The 23,286-nt window shown below is 34.9% G+C and overlaps 3 protein-coding genes across 4 annotated transcripts; all 3 read left to right on the top strand.

Moving 5' to 3' along the window:
* The first annotated feature begins 447 nt into the window (after window positions 1-447).
* LOC110427719 (ATPase E1-E2 type family protein / haloacid dehalogenase-like hydrolase family protein) lies at window positions 448-9,499 on the top strand. 2 transcript variants are annotated; one of them, XM_021443279.2, is made up of 11 exons: window positions 450-1,605; window positions 2,625-3,958; window positions 4,753-4,863; window positions 4,973-5,249; window positions 5,491-5,579; window positions 5,657-5,765; window positions 5,842-6,060; window positions 6,174-6,299; window positions 7,343-7,441; window positions 7,749-7,940; window positions 8,566-9,499. In XM_021443279.2, exons 1-11 carry the CDS (start codon window positions 1,207-1,209, stop codon window positions 9,190-9,192), a joined length of 3,582 nt encoding a protein of 1,193 aa, XP_021298954.1. In that variant the 5' UTR covers window positions 450-1,206; the 3' UTR covers window positions 9,193-9,499. The 2 variants fall into 2 exon arrangements, with proteins under 2 accessions (XP_021298955.1, XP_021298954.1); XM_021443280.2 differs by lacking the exon at window positions 5,842-6,060 and having other exon boundaries at window positions 448-1,605.
* A 2,751-nt stretch (window positions 9,500-12,250) lies between these two features.
* On the top strand, window positions 12,251-13,300 carry LOC110427826 (uncharacterized). Its single transcript, XM_021443441.2, has one exon. It carries the CDS (start codon window positions 12,325-12,327, stop codon window positions 13,117-13,119), a length of 795 nt encoding a protein of 264 aa, XP_021299116.1. The 5' UTR covers window positions 12,251-12,324; the 3' UTR covers window positions 13,120-13,300.
* Window positions 13,301-16,394: 3,094 nt separating this feature from the next.
* Window positions 16,395-21,499, top strand: LOC110427791 (phosphoglucan phosphatase LSF1, chloroplastic). Its single transcript, XM_021443394.2, has 10 exons — window positions 16,395-16,705; window positions 16,799-16,905; window positions 17,594-18,053; window positions 18,221-18,289; window positions 18,876-18,997; window positions 19,280-19,495; window positions 20,055-20,160; window positions 20,499-20,611; window positions 20,832-20,976; window positions 21,150-21,499. The coding sequence occupies exons 1-10, from the start codon at window positions 16,448-16,450 to the stop codon at window positions 21,267-21,269; spliced, it is 1,716 nt and encodes a 571-aa protein (XP_021299069.1). The 5' UTR covers window positions 16,395-16,447; the 3' UTR covers window positions 21,270-21,499.
* Window positions 21,500-23,286: the final 1,787 nt, after the last annotated feature.

Genomic DNA, 23,286 nt, shown 5'->3' with positions numbered 1-23,286 from the left:
GTATGTGACAGAAAATTGGAGTTATTAATAGAAAAAGAAATTTGGGACCATTTGGAAAACATAGCGAAACCTTTCTCACCAAAGTTGAATGACAAAAGACATGAAATGTAGATTACCATTGTCTCTTCCTTTAACCCTTTCTCTGCCAACATTAATTCTTCCAAGTCCAAAAAGAAAAATGAAAATGAATATCTGAGTCCACTCAGGGTACTGATAGATCATAGGGTACAAAGAATCATTCATCAACAATTTCATCACCCACACTTGTGACTGTTCATGTTCTGAAACCAATCATCCACGTGTAAGGATCTCATTTTGCCACCTCATGATGGCAAATCTAATCTTAGTTTCCTTTAACTTCACCATAGGGGGTCAGTTTACAGCTTGTTGCAACGTTTTTGCAAAAATGCTACTGAGGAACAGGTGGCTTAAGTGTAATTTAACCTGGGTTTTTTTTTTTTTTTTTTTTATGTTTTTTGGTGTGAGTGTGTGTGTATGTGTCTAAGGCAATGATCCCATGCCGTACCATCTATGTTAAGTTAGTCTTAGTTAGTTCTTGCTTATAAAAGCGGCAAAGCTAACTACTCTTTGTTTCTCTCACTGATGCAAAGCTCCTCACTTTTTTTTTTTTTTATCTTGTCTTTCTCAAAAGATTGCAACTTTCAGACAACAAGGAAGAGATCTCTGGAACTTCAACTGAAAGTAAGGAATTCTTTTTTTCTGAAACGGTTGATAAAAGAACTTGTTGGTGGCATGAGGATTTTTTTTAAAGACAATTTCATTTGTTGGGTTGTCTTAAATTGTTGAGTTAAGGTTAGACATATGAGCTTTTCATGTTTTTTTAATGAAAGTTGAGCTTTTTATGCTAGTTCATGCACTTTCTGTGTTGTGCTTCTGGCTGAGAAATCTAAGCATTCAAAGCTCATGTCGGCACAAAGATAGGAGTTTATAGTTACTGGGTTGGTTTTTGCTTCTGTTGTGGTGAATTTGATTGGATTGGAGGGTGCTTACTGTTCATATTGTGGTATAAAGGAGATTTTTTGGTTAAGAAGAGGAAGTTTCTGGCTCTTTCTTTTCTTTTTTCTATGTAGTCAACTAGTGGTTAAGTTGGAAGATTAATGTGGTTGATAATTGTGAGGGAAATCTAAGAGGTTTGGTTTTGTGATTTTATTGGCAAAGGAGAGAAACCCCATTTAGTTTTAAGCCATGGAGATGGCTAGAGTAAGGAAAAGAAGTATACATTTAAACAAACTTTGCTCATTGGCGTGTTGTCGACCTACGCCTACCGATGAACATGCCCAAATAGGGCAAAAAGGGTACTCAAGAGTGGTGTATTGCAATGAACCTGATTGTCAAGAGCAAATTCGTCTTAATTATAGGGGAAATTATGTGTCCACTACCAAGTATACAGCAGTTAATTTTATCCCAAAGTCTTTGTTTGAGCAGTTTAGGAGAGTTGCAAATATATACTTTCTTGTTGCAGCTTGTGTTTCATTTAGTCCATTGGCACCATATTCAGCACCTAGCCTTCTTGTACCCCTGATTGTGGTGATTGGAGCTACAATGGCCAAAGAAGGTGTGGAAGATTGGAGGCGAAGACTGCAGGTGATGCTTGAATTTCTTCTTCTCCTTTCAGTGCTTGCTTCTGGCTTTGTGCTCCAAAGTCCCCCTCCTTCCCTTCTCTTTTGTTTTAACCATTTTCCTTCTGTACTGTTAGTTTGCTTCCTAATGCAAATGCTTTAAGTTGAAATTGGACTCTTTATATTTTCAGCAAAAAAAGAAGAAGAAGAAGAAGAAGAAAGAAATGGACTTGTATTGAGTGCAAGTAACTTTAATAGGAATAACTTCAAACTAAAACATGAGTTTAATGAATAGGAGAAATCCTGCTGTTAACTAAGTCAGAAATTTCACAATTTTACCTGTAAATCTGCAAGCTTTGGATCACGCTGCATGCCATCAAAATTTATGACTAAGGTCCTGGTAGTTATGTTGTTCCTGTGGAGCAGCAACTATTTATGATAATCTTACTGTTTTATTGACATGATAAATTTTAATTTGTATTTTCACATTAATAGTGAGAAGATGACTGCTGTCCTGTAATTTGCTCTTGACATCTTTCCAAACTAGATGCGGCATGATTGATTTAATTGCTTTAATTCAACACCTATAATGACTTCCTTGATTGGTATATATTCTAAACCTTTGTAAGCAAACAAACTCATTTTATGCTTGGGCAAAAGAATAATAAGATACTAAACTCTTTTTATGTAGGGATTGCTGCAGCTTTGGTTTTTCTAAATTATATGATGTTGCTAAGCTATAATCTTGAAACTGGTTATGATTTATATTGCTGGTTTCTGAAAGAACTTTATTTAGCTTCATGTTGGAATTATTTTAGATGCAATTTTACATTTCAGATTGCTCACAGACTGAAATGTAATTTCTTCGTGTTTTTATTGGCCCTCTGTCCTTATTGGTTCTTAATATGTACTGTTTTGCTTGCTGCCGTCTTGCTCAAGCTTAGCTTGTCCAAATCCCTTCCTCTTCGCAGGGTGCTCGCCCTTCTGATGAATTTCCCTTTGAAGTTATGTAAGATATCTAAATTTCCTTTTACATGGTTTCAGGATGTAGAGGCAAACAATCGAAAGGTTGAAGTTTATGATAAAAGAAGTTGTTCTTTCAGAGAAAGCAAATGGAAGAATCTTCGTGTTGGTGACCTTGTTAAGGTGCATAAGGATGAATATTTCCCAGCTGATATACTTTTACTTTCTTCTAGCTATGAAGGTGGTGTTTGTTATGTTGAGACAATGAACCTTGATGGAGAGACTAATTTAAAGTTGAAGCATGCCTTAGAGGTAACATCCTCCCTGCATGATGCAGAGATGCTTAAGGAATTTAGAGCGGTGGTCAAGTGTGAGGACCCAAATGAACATCTTTATTCTTTTGTTGGAACATTGTACTATGATTGTCAACACTACTCACTTGCCCTACAACAGGTCCTTTTGAGAGATTCTAAACTGAAAAATACTGATTATATCTATGGTGTGGTTATTTTCACTGGACATGACACAAAAGTAATGCAGAATGCTACAGATCCTCCTTCCAAGAGGACTAAGATTGAGAGGAGGATGGATAAGATAGTGTATGTCCTTTTCAGTACTCTGATTTTGGTATCATTCATAGGATCTCTGTTTTTTGAGATTAAAACTAAAGAAGATATTAGTGGTGCTAATTATAGAAGGTGGTATCTTCGACCAGATAAAACAACTGTATTCTATGACCCCAGAAGAGCATCATTGTCTGGATTTTTTCATTTCTTGACAGGCCTTATGTTGTATGGATATTTGATACCAATATCCTTGTATGTTTCCATTGAGATTGTCAAGGTTTTACAAAGCATTTTCATTAACCAAGATCAGGCTATGTATGATGAGGAAACAGATAGGCCAGCACATGCACGGACATCTAATTTGAATGAGGAACTTGGTCAGGTCTCCACTATACTCTCAGACAAAACAGGAACTTTGACATGTAATTCAATGGAGTTTGTGAAATGCTCCATAGCTGGTACTGCTTATGGTCGTGGCATGACAGAAGTAGAAATTGCCCTGGCTAGGAAAAGAGGCGAGAGATTGCCTGAACCAATGCCTATTGATGATATTGACTCCGGAATATCTGTTAAGGGTTTCAACTTCAGAGATGAACGCATTATGAATGGGCAATGGGTGAAGGAACCTCATGCAGATGTCATTCAGAAGTTCTTTTGGGTCTTAGCAACTTGCCATACAGCTGTTCCTGAAAAAACAGAATCTAATGAGATTGTTTATGAAGCTGAGTCACCAGATGAAGCAGCCTTTGTCGTTGCTGCAAAAGAGGTTGGTTTTCAGTTTTTTGTAAGGAATCAAACCAGCATAAAATTGCATGAATTAGATCTCGTCAGTCGGAAAAATGTTGACAGGTAATCTTTTTGGACCCTTTTACATCATGTTCTTAGTCTTTTTTGCTCTCTATCAATCATAGCTAGGAGAAAACAAGTTTTGTGGCTTCACAACATATTCATGCACCAGTCCCTGGAAGTTTTAGCAAAGTTTTTGTTGAGTTACTTTCACTAACGTTTTGTATAAATATAAATCAACTGCTATACAAGGCAGCTATGAAAACACCTTTTTTTTGCAAAACACTGGTCTTTTTGTGCAAACAATAGATATCCCTTTTGCTAGTGAAGCTGCATTATATTCAGTTTTGCTCATCCTTTTTTCCTCTGAATATAGATGCTTTAAAATGCAGATTGATGATGAAAATAACACTATTAATCTTTCTGCTATGTTATAATTGCGACATAGGTGTATAGTGTTGTATATATATTTTTGATGTGCTATATTTTATTATATGTTGACGTCTTGTTGGTGGCCATTCTTGTACAGATAGAGAAAAAAGTGTGAGATTTTATTTCTCTTTCTGTTTTTTGGCCTTTGTGGAGGAAATGAATTGGGTAGAGTTTACAGGAAAAATTACTCCTGTCAAGGCTCTTGTATTCTTGGTTTCGAACACTCCCATCTTGTAATCCTATTAGAAGATAGCTTACTAGGCTACTGGCTCCAGTATCTAAAGTTGGGTACTTAAAGTGAAGCAGCTGCTTACTTACTATATGCAAAATCTGTTGCTATTATGCTGCTACTCTTAATTTTTTTCCCCATTTGTTGTGAAATTCAGTCCACATTGCATGTGAATTAATAAGTTTCTACATTTCAGAGAATACAAGCTTCTTCATGTGTTGGAGTTCAGTAGTGCTCGCAAAAGGATGTCTGTAATTGTTAGGAACCCGGAGAACCAGTTGTTGCTCCTTGCTAAGGGTGCGGACAGGTCAGAACTGAGAACCAGCTATCCTCATTCAGATATATTGTGGTAGAATTTTATGAAGTTCTAAAATAGATCAGTTGATGTGTATTTCCATTTGTTACTATGCATTCAGTGTGATATTTGAAAGGCTTTCAAAACATGGGCGAGCGTTTGAGGCGCAGACAAAGGAGCACGTTGAAAGATATTCTGAGGCGGGATTACGAACCTTGGCAGTTGCATATCGTGAGCTTGGTGATAATGAGTATAGATTATGGGAAGAAGAATTTATTAAAGCCAAAACTTCTGTAACTGCTGATCGAGATGTTTTAGTGGATGAGTTGGCTGACAGAATTGAAAGGGATTTAATTCTTCTGGGTGCCACAGCTGTTGAAGATAAACTGCAAAAGGGGGTCAGTAATCACACTAGTTCATTATGTGTAGCAACTGTTATTTTTATAATTCTTAGTGAATTGTCTGAATCCTGACCTATCTCAATACTTCTAACATGTGCCTTCTTATTGATGTTATATTGTAATATCCATAATATCTTAACAAAGAAAATAAGAGGCCAATTGTGTGCGTAAATCAGTTTATTTTCTTTTTAAATTACTCATTGGTTTGTATAAACCTCTATATTTCTCTGGCATATAGGTCCCAGACTGTATTGACAAGCTTGCAAAAGCTAGAATCAGAATATGGGTCTTGACAGGCGACAAGAAGGGAACTGCTATCAATATTGGGTATTGTGACAAGTTGAATCAAACTTATCGTCTATACTTTAGTGAACATAAATGTTATAAATATTATATTTCTACAGGTATGCATGCAGTCTACTAAGACATGGAATGAAACAGATTGTGATCACGCTAGAGTCACCAGAAATTGAAGCCTTGGAGAAACGTGGGGATAAGGAGGTCACTGCAAAGGTATAGACTACATCATTCTAAAGTGATGTTAATGCAGTCGTTATTGTGAGAAGTCTGAATCTATTATTATTATTAGGCTTCTTTTACAAGTGTAAAACAGCAAATATGTGATGGAAAATCTCAAGTAGCTAGAGAATGTTCAACTAGAGAACCTCCACCTGAGTTTGGTTTGATTATTGATGGCAAGTCCTTGACTTTTGCGCTGGATAAGAATCTGGTAAACCTCTTCATGGATCTAGCAATGAGTTGTGCTACTGTTATTTGCTGTCGCTCTTCTCCCAAGCAAAAGGCTCTTGTAAGTATCATGATTAGGGGAATCGAGTATACTATGGGAGTTTCATAAAGATTTATCAGGCTCTGTTGTTACTGACATGGAAATAATCTGATAGAATTCTAGAAGCTATGCAGGTTACAAGGCAGGTCAAATCCATTACAGGTAAAACAACGCTAGCAATTGGTGATGGGGCAAATGATGTTGGCATGCTTCAAGAGGCTGATATTGGAGTTGGCATCAGTGGTGTTGAAGGGATGCAGGTAAAAATATGTTCTTCATTCCTGTAGTTTTCTCTTATAATTTGTACATTTTTGATCTCTGTTTTCAGGATTTGGTTGGGGCATATTTGCTTGTGAGATGCTACTCTTAGTTTGTGTTAGCTGTTAATGGTCTCTGATTAGATTCCTGGCATGTCTTTTAAAATATAACATGCCTCACATATAGCTTTGAATTTTCTATCTTCTTTGTCTTTTATTCACATGTATTCTTTAGAAAAAAACAAACATATTTCCCCTTGCATTGCTGCAGAAATATAATGTTGAGGGATAGACTTTTGAAATTATTTATCAAAATAATAAATAAAATTTTATATTTTATTGAGTTATTGTACAAAAATTAAAATATCTAAAGAAAATACTGAAAGCCGTATCATATGATGATCTCCTTTCTCAAGATGTGTCCATAATTGGTTATTGATATGGCTAGGCATGAAGTGGTTTTTACTACTGATCATCTTATCAGCATCAGCTTGGCTCTTGCCTTCTTCCATTATGGTAACCTTGTTTTCTGCTCTGATGTGTGGCTGATGCGTGATAGTTCATCCATTATGTAGGAACAACTGAATGATTTGATAAGATTTGTGGCTTTCTATGCTTTACCTCTTTGAGGGGAAGAATGAACTCGAACATTATAAGTGTGTTAAGATGGGTGGTGACAATTGACAACCATTTGCTGCTTGATTAAGATTTTCTTGACAATCATCAGAAGAGGTGGTAGTTAAGAATGAAAGAGAGAGATATATATGTCTGTTTGTCCTCTTTATTTGATTTTGATTCCTCCATTCATATGTCATTTCTCTTGACTGTTACTTTTGAGAATTGAATTTCTGCTTCCTCCATAAGACGTTCACATTTTTTGTTTCTTCTTTTTCTCCTTTGTGGCAAACATATTTTTGCTTTTTGAAAAGCTTTGCTATTACTTTTTCTTTAGATTATGGTCCGTGGAACTATTTTTGAATATTCAATCTATATAACTGTGATTGTCTGGTTTCTGATTTACTTTTACTACCTATTATGATTTGCAGGCTGTGATGGCAAGTGATTTTTCAATAGGTCAATTTCGTTTTCTGGAACGTTTATTATTGGTGCATGGCCATTGGTGTTACAGGCGAATAGCAATGATGGTAAAAGTGTTCTGTCCTGTTTCTCCTATCTGTCCAGAATTAAACTGAAATGCTTCTATGATTTTGATATCTCAACACTCGAGAATGATAATTTTTGTTGTGGTTTATTACCTTTTACTCAATCTATATTTCTGTGTTAGCTCTAGATTATTTTCTTCTAATACGTGTTCATTCCTTGTAAGGAGAATGAGATCTTTAACAAATTGTTTGGTGTTCTCTTCCAATTTTGGGGGGACAGATTAGGCAAATGTTTAACAAAATGAATCATCCATGCTTACGTCAAGATTCTATTTTCTGGTCACTGCAGATATGCTACTTTTTCTACAAGAACATCACTTTTGGATTTACACTGTTTTGGTTTGAGGCCTATGCTTCTTTCTCTGGCCAGCCTGCTTATAACGATTGGTACATGTCATGCTACAATGTTTTCTTCACTTCGCTTCCGGTAATCGCTCTTGGTGTTTTTGATCAGGATGTTTCAGCCAGACTTTGCCTCAAGGTAAACAATTCTTTATGTTAATTCTTTATACCTTGAAGATATGATACATATCAACAATAAGAAAGGAATTTGGGCGCTTAAATAGGAGTGAGATGGGACATTCAGTGAGAGGCAACCCCAACTTGGTTTTAACCATCATAGCTTTTACCCCGTTAAGGAATCAGTACCATGAAGGAGCTATATTGTGGAAGGAAAGGGTCCTCCCACCTCTTTTGTCATTCCTCCTGCTTAAGCTTATTGCCAGTCCTGTTAAAATTTCACTTCTCATGTGTTACAAGTTATGAAGTTGCAAAATGATGCCAGTTTTCCTTTATCATTATGGCCATTGTTGTTGTCAACATTTAAACCCCAATTTTGTTTCTGAAATATGCTTTTATGCTTGAGAAATATAAAACCATGCTGCTAATCTGTTCGACTCAAAATTGCTCTGGGTCTCAGATAAATTTGGTAAACTTGCAGGAACACATGGCATGTCAAATGAATGCAATTCTTAAATCTTAACTATTTGTATTAAATTGGATGTTATAGTTGCAATTTCACTCCAAAGTAGCAACTTGTATATCAGTGTTCTCAATGGCTACCTCTTGTCCACACGAGCTTAGGATAACATTCTTTTTCTTTGCAGTATCCTTTATTATACCAAGAGGGTGTGCAGGACATCCTCTTCAACTGGCTCCGCATACTTGGCTGGATGTTTAATGGAGTTCTTAGTTCCATAATCATATTCTTCTTAACCACCAACTCGATAACTGGTCAAGCATTTCGAAGAGATGGTCAAGTTGCTGATTTTGCAGTTCTTGGGGTGACAATGTATACTTGTGTAGTGTGGGCAGTAAATTGCCAAATGGCACTTTCCATCAATTACTTCACATGGATCCAGCACCTGTTCATCTGGGGAAGCATTGCCTTTTGGTATATATTCTTGATGATTTATGGTTCGCTCCCACCTACATTATCTACAACAGCATACAAGGTTCTTGTGGAAGCTTGTGCTCCGAGCGTTCTGTATTGGATCACCACCCTTCTTGTTGTTATTTCCACACTACTACCTCTATTTTCCTATAGGGCTTTCCAGATTCGGTTTCGACCAATGGAGCATGATAGAATACAAAAACGACGGTCAGAAGGCTTAGAACATGAACATGATACAGCACAAAGACTTTCAGAAAGCCCGGTGACCCGAATATCTAGTGACTTGATTAGCATCAGAATAGATAATCTAAAGGCAAGTCCAAGGCGAAAGAACTCATGAAACTGGTACGGGGCTGACTTTGATATGGGTAGGGTTGTTTTTTCTCTGTATATTTTACGGTAGGTCTAGAGGACAGCATGAACATGGAAGTGCTTCTGCTTAATTCCACGTGTAGATTATGCACGTAAATCTGGTTTATGAAGTCATGTTCATCCATACATATGCGTCGAACTTACTGATCTCACAGATATGTAGTTAATTCTTTTCATAAGCTTGTCTGAATTTTGAATGTGCAATGAAGGTAATGCATACTTCAACTTTCCTGACAAGCAAAAATCAATTGCAAGTGAAACCATAGTTGATTTCATATGAGGACGCTAAAAGTCTATGGTTAGTGTTCTCAAATTCCCTGACATGGAACAAGGGAGCATTTTCTTACTGAGAAGCTTTCAAGCAATGCATGTATAAAGTAAAGCTACCCCTTCCCTTGCATGTGTTGATTATCTTCATCAAATCAATGAATGTACACTGATAACAGAAAGAGCTTTGTGTTTCGAATTGTTTATGGGAAAGCATCTCATTTCCTCTTCAAAGAGGTGGCCCATCAGGTCTCATTGGCCTCTAACCTTCCTTTGAAGGGAAGAACTCGACACAGCTGTTCCCCATTCATCCCCTCTGAGGTATTGCTTAAGCAGCATGAATGATATGACAGTTCCTTGTCAAGGCTTTGGTGAAAGTAAATATCATTCCCACCCCTATAATCCGAAGGATAGATATCTCCTGGATAGGGTTCCTAATGCATGCACCTAGCTTTCTCTCAGAACTCACATCTGGACTCAGACCTATCCCAATCAGGCCACCGAAAATGGAACAAATCCTTAATTTCCACGAACAGCATTTGCAGCCGAAACTAATTTCTGCGGCATGGAAATCACGGGACTCTGCCAAGTGCCAAACATGAACCGTGCCAAACATGAACCATGCCAAACATACTAGTCGAGTGGTAGTTATCCAATTGACTTGAGTCTACATACTGCAAAAACGTTGTAGGGGAAGCTTTTCCGGAAGTTAATTATTAAATTAACAGTTACGACACAACCAACAAGTTCTGGTCTAAGGGGAGTTGCCATAATCGTTTCATATTCTTGAGAAGAAAGGTCAAATCTAAGTCACAGCGGCTAGAACAACACATCCCAATATTCAATAGTCTTAGGCAAGTGGGGCCGTCAATCCTTGACATCATTAGAATTCTGAGCCACTGGAACGCTAAAGCAGCAGCTTATTCAATGCAATTCCTAATTCTGTTTCCGCCTTCTTTCTGTCATTGAATAGCAGACCCCTACGTTTGAGACTCTTGGATTTTTATATGGTAATTATATTTATGTAATTAAAATATTTTTTATAATTTTTATATTCATTTATCACTAAAATAATGTTGACATAAAATATAAAAAATGTCATATAATCACATAAAATATTTAATATTATTATTGATTGTATTATGTCAAAATATCATATTAATTAATGATAATTAATTCATAATTATTATAAATATTTAATTTAATTTAAAATAAAAATATAAAAATGTAATTAAATATAATAAAAAATTAAAATTTTTTAAAAAATTCAAAAGTTTTCAAAATATTATGTCTTCACATGTTAATTATAACTCGTAAATAATCTTAAATTCAATGAAAATTGAAAATTAAATTTGAGACAATGATTTGTTATTTTATGAGACAGTGAGATGTTTACGAGAATAAACTATAAGACTAATAAAGCTGTGTTCGCATGATCTTCACAAAGAAAACATAGTGAACCACAGCAGAAATTGTTGGTTCACGTAGGTAAGCAATTAGGTATGCATTAATAAGTAAATAAAATAGAAAGTGGCTCCCCACCCTTTTATTAATCATTCTTAACAATCTTTAGCATAATTATACTTTTTAATGTTAGATTTATCCTAACCTAAGTTTCAAATAAATGCCTCCAACTGGTCTTTGCTTATTAAACAAGGGTTTTTTTCCCATCAGATTTCTCAATCAACGTCATCCCTTTGCTGTTGCCCTTGATCCATGATTTGCCTTCTAGAAAGTCTACGGTTTTGTATTTGTTTTTTTTTATTTTAATTTTCTAGAACAGACAAAATCCCTTATTTCATGTTTGTTTGGTTGCCTTTCTCAAAGAATGTTCATGGCTGGCAAATGAGAATAAGGCTATATTTTAAACTATTATGATCTGAAAAGCTGGGATTTGAATCCTCCCTATTATGAAACCTTTTCATATTCATTAGCCAATTCAAAAACCTTATTTTAAATATCCAATCTTATTGTATAAAATAAAATAAAATAAAGTACTATGAGTTAATTAATATATGTGTATTTATCTTACAAGCTTAAGTCTTCAAATTACAAAATTTCAAATAAGTTTATATATTTTTATTTTGAATTAAATAAATTTTGTTATTAAATTTAAACACGTGAGAGTATTTTCTAAAATTAAGAGACTTATCTCTTAAGCTTTTTATTTATACAATTACACCCTTAAATGGAAGCATTTTCTCAAATATTATTCCATGAGCCAAACACAGATCTTCTCTTAATTTGGAATCCTTTCCATTAAATGTTATCTTGTTCCTTTTTCCTAAGGAAAAGAAGAAAAATTATTATTCCTTAAAAAGCTAACAGTTTATATATATGCTAAAATCGGAAGAGTTTCGAATTAGTAATTTACGTAAGAGAAGGAGTTTAATAATTAGAGCTTGAATTTGAGTTTGCTTGGTTTAATTTTAAAATAATTTTTAAAATTTATTATTATTATTTTAATTACAACTAAACAAACAAACACAAAATTAGATAACGTTTTATTTCTGAAGTCCAACATAGAAATTAATTTTGGTGTGAGTCCTGCCATCTAAACTCAAGTCTTCACACCAAACATGACATAAACGCTATCTACCAAACACAAATATCTCACACGTGTGAGCCAACCTCATCACACGTGGTAAAACAATAAAAAGGAAGAATAATAAAAGGACAAGTTCCAAGAATGTCTACCACTTATTTTAACTTTTTTTTTTTTTAATTTGCTTTGCTTCTCGTATATAAATAGATTCACACGCTTCTCAAGAACACTTCAAATAAATTGAAATCCCATCTGCTTGCCTCTCTTTCCTTTTTTAGGACGATTCAAATGCAGAACGACAACTCGGAGTTATCGTTTTGTCCTAGCTTTAACTGCTACTCCGACGACAAGAAACTCGTTGATATCGCTGCTAAAGTTAGCCGAGACTTCAAAAGCGACGATGTTTTGGACGACGAAGAATTCGAGTTCTTTAATCTCTGGGAGAATACTGATCAAACCTCATCGTTTCCAATCTTCAATCGCGATCTCTTGTTAAACGGCGAGGAGGAGAAAGGTGGTGAAGATGACGACGCGGAAGAGGCTATTGGGATTCCGTTGAGGAATCTGTTCATCGGCGATGGAGATGTTCCGTCGTCGTCGTCGTCGTCGGAGGCGGATGAGCTCGAAGGAGTGCCAACAGGAACGTACTGTATTTGGACACCGAAGCAATCAGCGGAATCGTCACCGAACAGGTGTAAGAAGAGTAGGTCCACGGGATCGTGTTCGAAACGGTGGCGATTAAAGGATTTGCTTAAGAGAAGCAACAGCGACGGCAAAGTCTCGTCTTCGTCTTCGTCCTTGTCTTCGTCCTCGGTTTTGAATTTTGAGAAGAATTCGACGGGGAAAAAGCATGAAGAGAAGTTAAGTGAGAAAACAGCGACGACGACGAAGAAAAGCGAAGGTGAAGTTCAGGCGAAGAAGACAAAGAGAGTTGAAAAACTGTCGGCGCATGAAGCTTTTTACGCCAGAAATAAGGCGTTGAAGGAAGGAGATAAACGGCGGTCGTATTTGCCGTACCGGCAGGACCTGGTTGGGATTTTTGCTAATGTTCATGGTATAGGTAGAACCTTCCCTTCTTTCTAAATTAAAAAAAAAAAAAAAGAGAGAGAGAAATAATTAGAACCCTTGTAAGTCTAGAGTTCAATTCTCAAAATCGACAATTCATATTGGAAAATATTTCTGTAAAAAGGGAAAAAGTTGAGATTATTAGGGTGTAAATAGTGAAGAAATTAATTAATTAATTACTTAATTTCTTTTGTTTGTTCTCGTTCTTCTTTTGGCCCAAGCTCAAAAATTGAATGATTTTATTAGTACTTTTGTTATTAATAATAAGATCCGTATGGAGCAAATCTTGAATTTTATTATTATTCTTAATAACTATGATTGAAAATGTATGTGAGTGTATGACGCATGCAATTAGGAAATTAATGGGTTTATTTTATAGTATATAATAAGTATATCGTTTTAGTTGACTTTTATTTTTCCATTGTTTTTACCCTATGCTTGCAAAAAAAACAAAAGGAAAATATGAATGTTTGATACATAGTTTAGGGTGGTAACAATTTCTTTTTGAATGCCTTGTAATTTTCATTTTCAATAAAAATAAGTTAATGTGTTAGTACAACTTAATGCGAAATAATTCCGACAAGTACAAACTATGTATGTGACTTTTCATTGTGTGATTGCACTTGTATATTAACATATGGGTTTTGGATGAGAACTGAAAATATATTCCAAGATGGCTTTACTTTATTAAAGTTGTCATCTAGAAGCTGTCACTTGAGCCTATAGAAATTAATAAAAATCTCATTATAATAACAACTTTGGGGGTGGAAATTTATAGATTACAACACTTGGAAATTCTAGAAATTAAACGCCAATGTGGTCCAGGCTCTAGCAATTGGATTGTGAGAGTGGTGGCGGAGGAAGCCGCCGTCACTTTTTAATTTTTTATTTAAAGATCCATAAATTTATATAATTATCTTTTAACTAGTTTGTTTACAATTTCATTTCAAGTCTGACAACGTCAATCATTTTGTATAACCTCCTCCATCAAAAACAAAAACAGAGAATTCATGAGTGAAGCCCCAAATCAACCTTAAGGTCAAACTTAAACGTCATGTTTTAATTCTTAGAAGGTGAAAGAAAGGAATATAGGATTGGGGATAAGATTTTTAGAAAGCTATATTTTAATCTATTAATAGTTGAATAAGTAAACGGTTCATTGTCGTTGAAGTGGCAAGAGCATTAAGCTAGTACATTTACTTGTAAAGACTTTTAGGTTCTAATTATAGTGCCATAAATGCTAAGTAGGCAAAGTGAGTGAAGGTCCTGAATTTAGGTTGAGCTTTCCAGCTTCCAAACTACAAGTTAGAGGACTAGTTCGTAATTACCATCAAAGTGGGCTCTTAAAAGGATGAATGAGCTGAAAATGGGGGTGTCCTGGGTCCAGTAAGGTCGCAGCCTTTTTCCTCATAGCCTTTCCCAATCACCGAATTAGTCCAACTGCCATCATAATTTCTTGTCATTTTCTTTAGAAAAAAATTTCCCCTCCATTGTTGTACTGACATAGGAAAATGTGAAAAGAAAACGTAGCCATTCTTTTCTTTTCCTACCTTTTTTATCTCTTCCAATAAGTGGGAAAGTGAAGAAAATCAAGTGCATAATAATACTATTTTTAATTTTAATTTTGGAAGCTTATTCATGGCTATTCAATGTCAAATCCTTTGGGTAACTTTCCATTTAGGCCGGTGCCTAGCTGGATTCCTCAGGAAAATTAGGTTCAATTATTTCACGAATTATCACTATTTTTGGCGGCTAATTGTAAAGTGATTTTATAAATTATAATAAATTAATATATTATGTTAATTTTAATTATAACAAATTGACATCTTATATTAAACAGTATATGAATATAAAATGATTTGATAGATGGTATTAGTTATTAAAATTTATTTAATATAAAATAAAAATATAATAATTTGATTAAATAGAATAAAAATAAAAATTTATTTAAATTTTTTATATAGGTTAAAAATTTTTATAGAAAAGTTTAATTATCTCAATCCACCAATCTTGACCCTTGTTAATTTATTTATATTATTGTAATCTAAAAAATTCAGGGCTACCAATTTTCACACCAATTCCTCCACCCATCCCCTTTTTTTTTTCTTTGTTTTCAACTTTTGACATTTTTTTTTTGTTTAAAGTCAAGGAAATAGAAACCCCATCGACTATGGCTTTTATCATTGGAGTATAAGCCTTTTGGTTTTGGTTCCAAAATCTGGCATTGAAAGTCGTGAAGATATTCAATGCTGAAGCTTCTTGGAAACAGCCCCCACCATCTAAATCCTTGTACATTTATTTAATTTAATGGACCATTGCTTTTGATCCGAAATGCGTGGATCATGCTTTGCCAATCCTGCGCTACAACTATCAAATAATAAAAGCATTTTCATTTGCTTTTCCAAAATTTAGAATAGCATAATTTTGGAAAAATTAATAAATTCTTTAAAATTTTTTTACTGTGTCTAATTATGTCATATATTTTTACTTCAAATTAAATAAAATTTTATAATTAAAAGTTAATTAATTATTATTAATTAAAATAATATTTATTATTTTATCACGTAATTTATTATAATATATCAATATGTCAAGTTAATGTTATGTGACATAAAATGATAAGTACTATTTTAATCAATAATAGTCCGTTAATTATTAATTATAAAATTTATTTATTTAAAATAAATATATAAATATTTAATTAAATATAATAAAAAATTTATTTTAATTTATTTAAATAATTTAATTTTTTTAAATAATATATCATCTATAATTTTATTTAATTTGACATGCAATGAAATTAATTATGCTAAAGTTCGAATTATGCCAACCATTGAAGGGAGCAGGTTATATATATTAGTATTTTTCATATTTACTTATTTGTTTTTATATATAGTTAATATTTCAAAACATTAAACTTTCTATGATAAATTATCATATTTAATTCCAATAAAAATATCATGTAAACTCACGTATGAAATGTTTGATATTTCATTTTCCACGCATCAATTTCTTCAAGCTGCCTTCAATTATTTGAGGGAGGAATGTTCTTAAATAACCGTCACTACACAAAATACTTACTGAGCAGACGTGCCAGTCAATGATTGGATATCGTCCTTCTCCTAAGGACCTCCAACCTCCAACCTCCAACAGATTTTTTTATCGCACGAAAGGAAAAATCTTGCCCACGTGGCAGCTTAAAGTATAAAAGTTAGAAGACCCTCATGCAACGGGGCCCCATATTCCGCCACGTGGACCACGGGTTTCTTACAGGACCTCTCTGGCTTTTCTTTCTTTTCCCCCTCCATCTCTTCAGTCACCGTTTCGTTTTTCCTTCTTCGGAACGATGTCGTTGCCGATGCAACTCTTCAGTTGCAGAGCAGCTCTCGATCTTCGCAGCAGAGATTCGAGCTTCATCAATGGAGTTTCGGCTAGAGCGACGAGGTCGAACAAAAAGCAGCTCAAGGTTTTAGCAATGTCGAGTGAAAACTCGTCGTTGAAGATGAACTTGAACGAGTATATGGTTACTCTACAGAAACCACTCGGCATTCGCTTCGGTTTATCCCTCGATGGCAAAATCTTTGTTCATGCTCTCAAACGAGGAGTAATGCAATTATCGGTTAATTTAGCATCGATTTTCTTAATGAGCAATCAGTTATTTAAGTTTAATTTTTTATATTATAAATTGTTTTTGCAGAGTAATGCGGAGAAATCAAGAATAATTATGGTAGGAGACACGTTAAAGAAGGCGAGCGATTCGTCTGGTGGAAGATTTATTGAGATAAAGAACTTCGGCGATACTCAGTAAGAAATTTTCTATTTGCTAGTATATTTTAATTTTTTGAAAATTTTTTATGGTTTTTTTAATGCTTAGTTATCAGTTGTTAAGCTTTTGTGAACGACTAAATATGCAAAACTTTATTTGAAAGCTAACTTGTTTTCTGCCAATTATACATATGCCGAGTATTATTTTTAGAAAATCGCAGTGAAACCACTGAAATCATCTCTTTAGTGTTAGTAATTACAAGTCTGAACTTTGGTTTGCAATGCTGAATAAAGATCAGATGACTAATTTGTTTAAAGCATGATATAGTGTTCGATTCGCTGATAGCTTGGTTGATTTCAAGTTGAACTGTTTTAAAACTTTTAAGTTCTAATACCCTTGAGCTGTTGGTGTTTGGCTCAGAAAAATCTTGCTACGGGATTTTAAATTATTTTACTGAGGACTTGAGATAGCTATTGCATGTCCAACTAGTTTTATATTGAAGGCAAACTTAGCTGGAGGGGGAGGGGGGGAACTGAAGTACTAATTTCTGCTAACTATGGTCTCAAGGACCAAGGTAGCTGGAGGGGTTGGGGGGGTAACTGGCCATATATCTCTTGTCTAAGCTAGCTTTGATAAATATTAAGGTCAAAGGTTATTTATCATTCATCTGTTCAATCTGCCCTGTTCATCTATATTACTTAGCCTCTCGTTTTTGCTTTCTTTCAGGGAGATGATGACAGAGAAGACAGGATCTTTTAGCCTGGTCCTTGAGAGACCCTTCTCTCCTTTTCCAATTCATGAACTGCATCTCTTGAGTGATCTTGACATTTTGTTTAATAGAGGTCGTATGCCTGTTGCCACTTGGAATAAAGCTATATTGGCATCAAATTTACAAACTTCTACTGAGGGTGGTGGAAATTCTGGCTTTGCAATATTTTCCTCGAAGTTTCTAGCATTGCAGGGATTGAAGTTTTTGAATGATGTAAATGGACACATACATTCAAAATTGCAGAAAAACATTCTTGCTTCACCCATTAGCCAACTTGTTTGTATTTTTTCTGAGGAAGAGCCTGGAGATGGTGAATGGGCTCATGGAAGCTTCCCACTGGAGGAATATATTAAGGCACTCAATCGTTCCAAAGACGAGCTTTACTATAACCACTATCTTGGCATGCGTTACAGTAAGGTGCGGTGTACATCTCTCTAATGTTAGATAGCTTTTCTAAGGCACTCACTTGTAGTGTTTCTTCCACCATCTAGCTGTACCCTGCTCTTCTCTCTCTGGCGCTCTCCCCCTATTTGCTTTTTTTTTTTTTTCTATAACTGCTTGAACCACTTCTGTTTGTTTGTTAGATTACAGAGCAGATATATGTCGGGTCATGTATACAATCAGACGCTGATGTAGAAGCTCTGTCTGATGCGGTGAGCACAAACAAACCTGTTATTTCAGCAGAATCATTTGCTTTTGAATGTGTGATATTATATCTTCGATCTTACAAATTTCTGCAACTATGATGCTTTTAATTTAAAGACTGATTTCTAGAGGATAAATGTGATGCCTATCAGTTATGCAATCCAAAATCTTGGGTTCATCGCTTCATTGTTGTCATTGAAACTGGATTTTCTTACAGGGCTTCTAAAGGATTTTTATAAAGAAAAAGATATGCTTGGCCCATTATTTCTTCGCTTGTTCTATAATTGTCAGAACCAAACAATAGTAAGTCTCAAACATTGTGAATCATGGGGCAAATAAATTTGCCTCTTCTGCATTTTCTTTGACAGATGAGTCTAGGCTCAAAATTTATGCCATTACAATTGCCTGTCTGATCTGTGTTTTTCTTTCTGTTTCATATTAGATGATGTCTTGAGAAAAGGCTATCTCCATTTCATCAATTTTTGTGTATTTGTTTCCCTTTTCTTCTCGGTGATGGTCTTTTCAGTAAATTGACATCATTTCTTTTGTTTCCCATCCGATATCTCCCATTGTTAACTTGGAATTCTGCACCAGGGAATCACGGCTGTATTAAATTTTCAGAGTGGGATTGAAGCAGAAAATTGGGGAATCAATTCCGATTCGATCAATGAATCATGCCAAAGATTAAATATCCTAATGATCAATTATCCTATAAAGTAAGCAAAATCAATGTTTCTATATTTTGTATATTTGTGAAGGATATTTTCCTTGCAAGGATTTTGTTCATGTTTCTGGATATGAACTCTTGATGCGTTAGCACTGAAGGTTTCAATACACTCATGTTCCTTGAACTTGTGAATGATATTACTTCATGATGAGTTTTCTATGCTAAGAGGTGAAATGGATGCTATTCCAATGATTTGGCATATATTGTTGTCAACTTTTAAGGCATGCTAGCTGGATAGAGCTGATTAATCTGCCTCTATTTACTTCATCAGGGATGGAGACTCCTTTGAAATGAGGAAGAAATTGCCATTCTCTGTTGGGCTATTATTACGCTTGTTGAAAAAGAACCACCGTGTCTTTGTTACTTGTACTACTGGTTTTGATCGATCTCCAGCTTGTGTAATTGCATACCTGCACTGGATGACTGATACTTCACTTCATTCAGCTCATAATTTTGTCACGGGATTGCATACATGCAGGCCGGACAGGTATTCGCTTCATTGTTTATGTGGCTCTATGCTTGGTGTATCGATGAGCTTTGTTGTGATTTGTCTGTTCTTTGTTTTAATTCATTAGTTTAGAGATTCATGTGCTTATTCACAGCTTTACTCCAGCATTCTTCCAGTACCAAGCTTGGCTGCGCGTAGGTTCTATATACATGATACATAGTAATGAATTTGATTGTTGCTAATGCACAAGATATCGCACTTACTTCCACAATCATCCATGGTCCAAGATTTTTTACTTGATGGAGTCAATGTACTTCTCAATCTTTTCTGTGCAAGATGGGAAGAGCAACTTTAATGGGAAAAAAGAAGAAGAAGCTTCTATTAGTATTTGGAATTGGCAGATAAATTATTTTGATCAGAAAGTAATGGAATATTATTTTGATCAGAAAGTAATGGAATTTTTAGGGCTCTCTTGCTGTTTTTAATAATTACACTGAAACACGTCAGGAAACTGAAAAATATGTATGTGCTTTGCTGAGCTTTGGTGTATATTATATTTTCAAGAATTTGTAGAACAATTGATTTGAGCTAAATGTAGGCCAGCAATTGCTTGGGCAACGTGGGATCTTATAGCTATGGTGGAAGGTGGCAGACATGATGGGCCTGCAACACATGCTGTGACCTTTGTGTGGAATGGCCATGAGGTAATTTGTTAAAAGCATGAATATGTTAAGTTACTGCTTGTCTTTCTTGTTTCTGCATTGGGCTATGCTACACAATTGGAAAAACAGGCAAAATGGTTTTCCTTTTCTGTTGGGTAGGGAATCCCACATCCTATAGGCATAGTGGCATAATCCCTTCCTGCAGTTGTATTTTAACCAAAGACTTATCAACTAAACTGGTAGGTACCTTGTAGGACTAATTCTATAATGTAGTCAGAAGCATGCAGGTTTTAAGCCATTGGTGCTACTAAAGTTGAGTGGTAGATGACAACTGCTCTTTGTGAAGCTTTTTCAAAGTCCAGCTTGTCTTTGTCTTACAGGGGGAGGATGTATGCTTAGTTGGAGATTTTACAGGAAATTGGAAAGAACCAATTAAGGCAACCAACAAAGATAGAGCAAAACATGAAGTTGAAATTAGACTTCCACAAGGAAAGTAAGTGGTCCATGTTCTATAACTCTCTTTTGAATTGCTCCACAAAACCACAATGAGTGTTATTTATTGGGGCTTTATGGTTGATCATCTACAGCATTTATTGTTTTCCATTGCGAATCTAAGTAGGCATGGTAAAAAGAATAACACTGCCAGACATCATGCAATTGGTTACTATGTTATTTTTACATTAAATGCAAATTGTCGCTTGTATTGCCTTCAGATATTACTACAAGTATATTATCAATGGGCACTGGCGGCATTCAACATCTTCACCAACAGAAAGGGATGAGAGGGGCAACATTAATAATGTGATCATGATTGGTGATACTGCTAGTGTGAGGCCCATAATTCAACCACAAAAGAAGGTTAGTCTCTGGGAACACCATCTAGTGAACTATATTGGGGGAAAAGAGAACCAAATTATGGATTTACAGAGTTGAGAGCTGATGGAAAAGGCCAAAGTTGTTAGGGATATAATTTTAATTATTATATATAGACACATCCTTGGTGAATAATGTTAAGACTTTTGATGTCTTAGGATGCCAATGTTATAAAGGTGATAGAGAGGCCCTTGACAGAGAATGAGCGAATCATGCTGGCAAAAGCAGCTCGTTGCATTGCCTTCTCTGTGTGTCCGATCAGACTAGCCCCCAAGTAGCTTTTCAAAGCTGGCTACTATCCACAATGTAAATTTTGTTCCTTGAGACTCCAAATCAGCATATTTCAATTCCTTCGTGCAAATACCTAGTATTTAGCCTGCAATAAACGATGAGTATGGATCTAACGTAATTCTTCCGGCTGCATGTTTAATTTGTTGTAGACTTTTAATTGGTGTCTATATATGTGAATAGAAATGCTTAACTGCTACTCTTAGCATTCACTTAAAAAGTTAAATTATGCAATTAGATCTTGTATTTTATAAAAAATGTGAATTTAATTTTTATATAATAATTTGTGTAAATAGAGTTTTTATATTTTTATAATTTATTAATTTCAATTAAATTTTAATATCGCTAAGTATATTGTCGTAATGTTTTAATTAATTTGATATGACATTGATTGAAATAATGTGATTATTTTTTATGTGATGTTGATTATGTATCAATATTTATAATAATGATGTGATAGTAATTAGATTGATAATATTTTATATTGACATGATACCGATTAGATTAGATTAGATTAGATTAGATTGATAATATTTAACATTGGCATGACACTTGCTGACAGACATGCATGGGGGAATTTTGACTCTGGTAATAAAGCATGTTTAAACCTATATAGTAGTATTCGATCTTGGATAACTCATGGATCATTTTCTTCTTTTTCATGGGGGAGTAAATTATAGTTTACCCGCAAAAGAGAAGCAACTTGGAGTGGAAGAGCATTTTGTCCTTTCTGTCGTAGTTGTGTAAGGCCCTGAGGGAATAAAAATAACATGACGACATCATTAGGTATATGACAAGAGCTGAACATATTTTCAAGTTGAACCACATTAATCTTCCTCACTTGGGTTCAGACATGTTGGAAAAGATGACAACAGAAAATGTTGCCATAACCTTCTTCATCGCTAAAAATGTCGACACCATTACAAGCACCAACGGTAGTCCAAATATATAATAACATCATCTAAGTTTCAATGATGCAAGGATCCTCCCTGTTTCTCTCAGTTAAGAATGTCACACTTACAGTCTTCAACTAGGAAGGATGATGTTGCAATTCGAGTTATTTTTGGTCAAGGAATCTCAAGATTTGAGAAAATCGTTGGGTTTGTTTGCATCATTCTCTTGCATGCAAATGTTCCATGGGTTGGACCAATTGTAGGTATTTCAGGAGGAGATGGGTTAAGCCAGTTTCCGATGGACTCTCTACGGGCTGAACTTGGTAGCATAAACAAGTGTATCTCTTTCTCATCACGTTCTGTGTTGCGGTTTTAGCATAGAATTATGTGAATTTCATATAGTTGAAATATGCTCTCAACGAGTAAAGTCGTAAGTTTCGTATTAAAGAGAAGTTTTCAACCGAGAATTAGGAAAAAGTGTCATGATCTTAAAAAAAAATTATGAATCTCACATCAGTTATGTATTAGAGTGATATTGGATATTTAAGGATTCACATTACTTTTAATTTGTAAAATTTATTTTGTGAGATAAAACGGTAAAGTTAATGGACTAAAGCGGTTAATATTTCATAAGAGTTGGTATGGACGTACCACGACACTTGCCATTCAAAAACAAGAATTTGGTGAGCAAGAAACGAGATTATTGACTTGGCTTTACATTGAATAAATCAAAATATTAGTGTCCTAATTGACCATTTTTTTTTCCTTATTTACCAGTTGATAACTTTTTCAAGTGAATTAAACTACATCTTCCTCATGTATAACTTTCCCTCTTTTCTGATAATAAGAGATTCATAAGATACAAAATTTGAGGTTAATGTCTCCTTTTCCAGGAAAAGGAATAGTGAAACCCCATTGGACTAGGGAAAGTGGAACAGCAGGTCATAATAATGTTGTTGCAATGCTTGAAAAAACATTTTGCAAGACAAGGCCATGGCTAGGATGTTAATTCCATCCACAACAAAAATCTGTAAGAAGCAGGCAGATCACCAGAGCCATGTTTTAGAGATAGGGCCTTATCTCCTCCATGACTACACCCGTCACCAATATTTAC

Source organism: Theobroma umbraticum, unplaced genomic scaffold (genome assembly GCF_002168275.2).
Source record: "Theobroma umbraticum cultivar Fairchild unplaced genomic scaffold, ASM216827v3 scaffold_239.0, whole genome shotgun sequence".
Lineage (NCBI taxonomy): Eukaryota > Viridiplantae > Streptophyta > Magnoliopsida > Malvales > Malvaceae > Theobroma > Theobroma umbraticum.
This window is presented reverse-complemented; position numbering and strand designations above follow the sequence as displayed.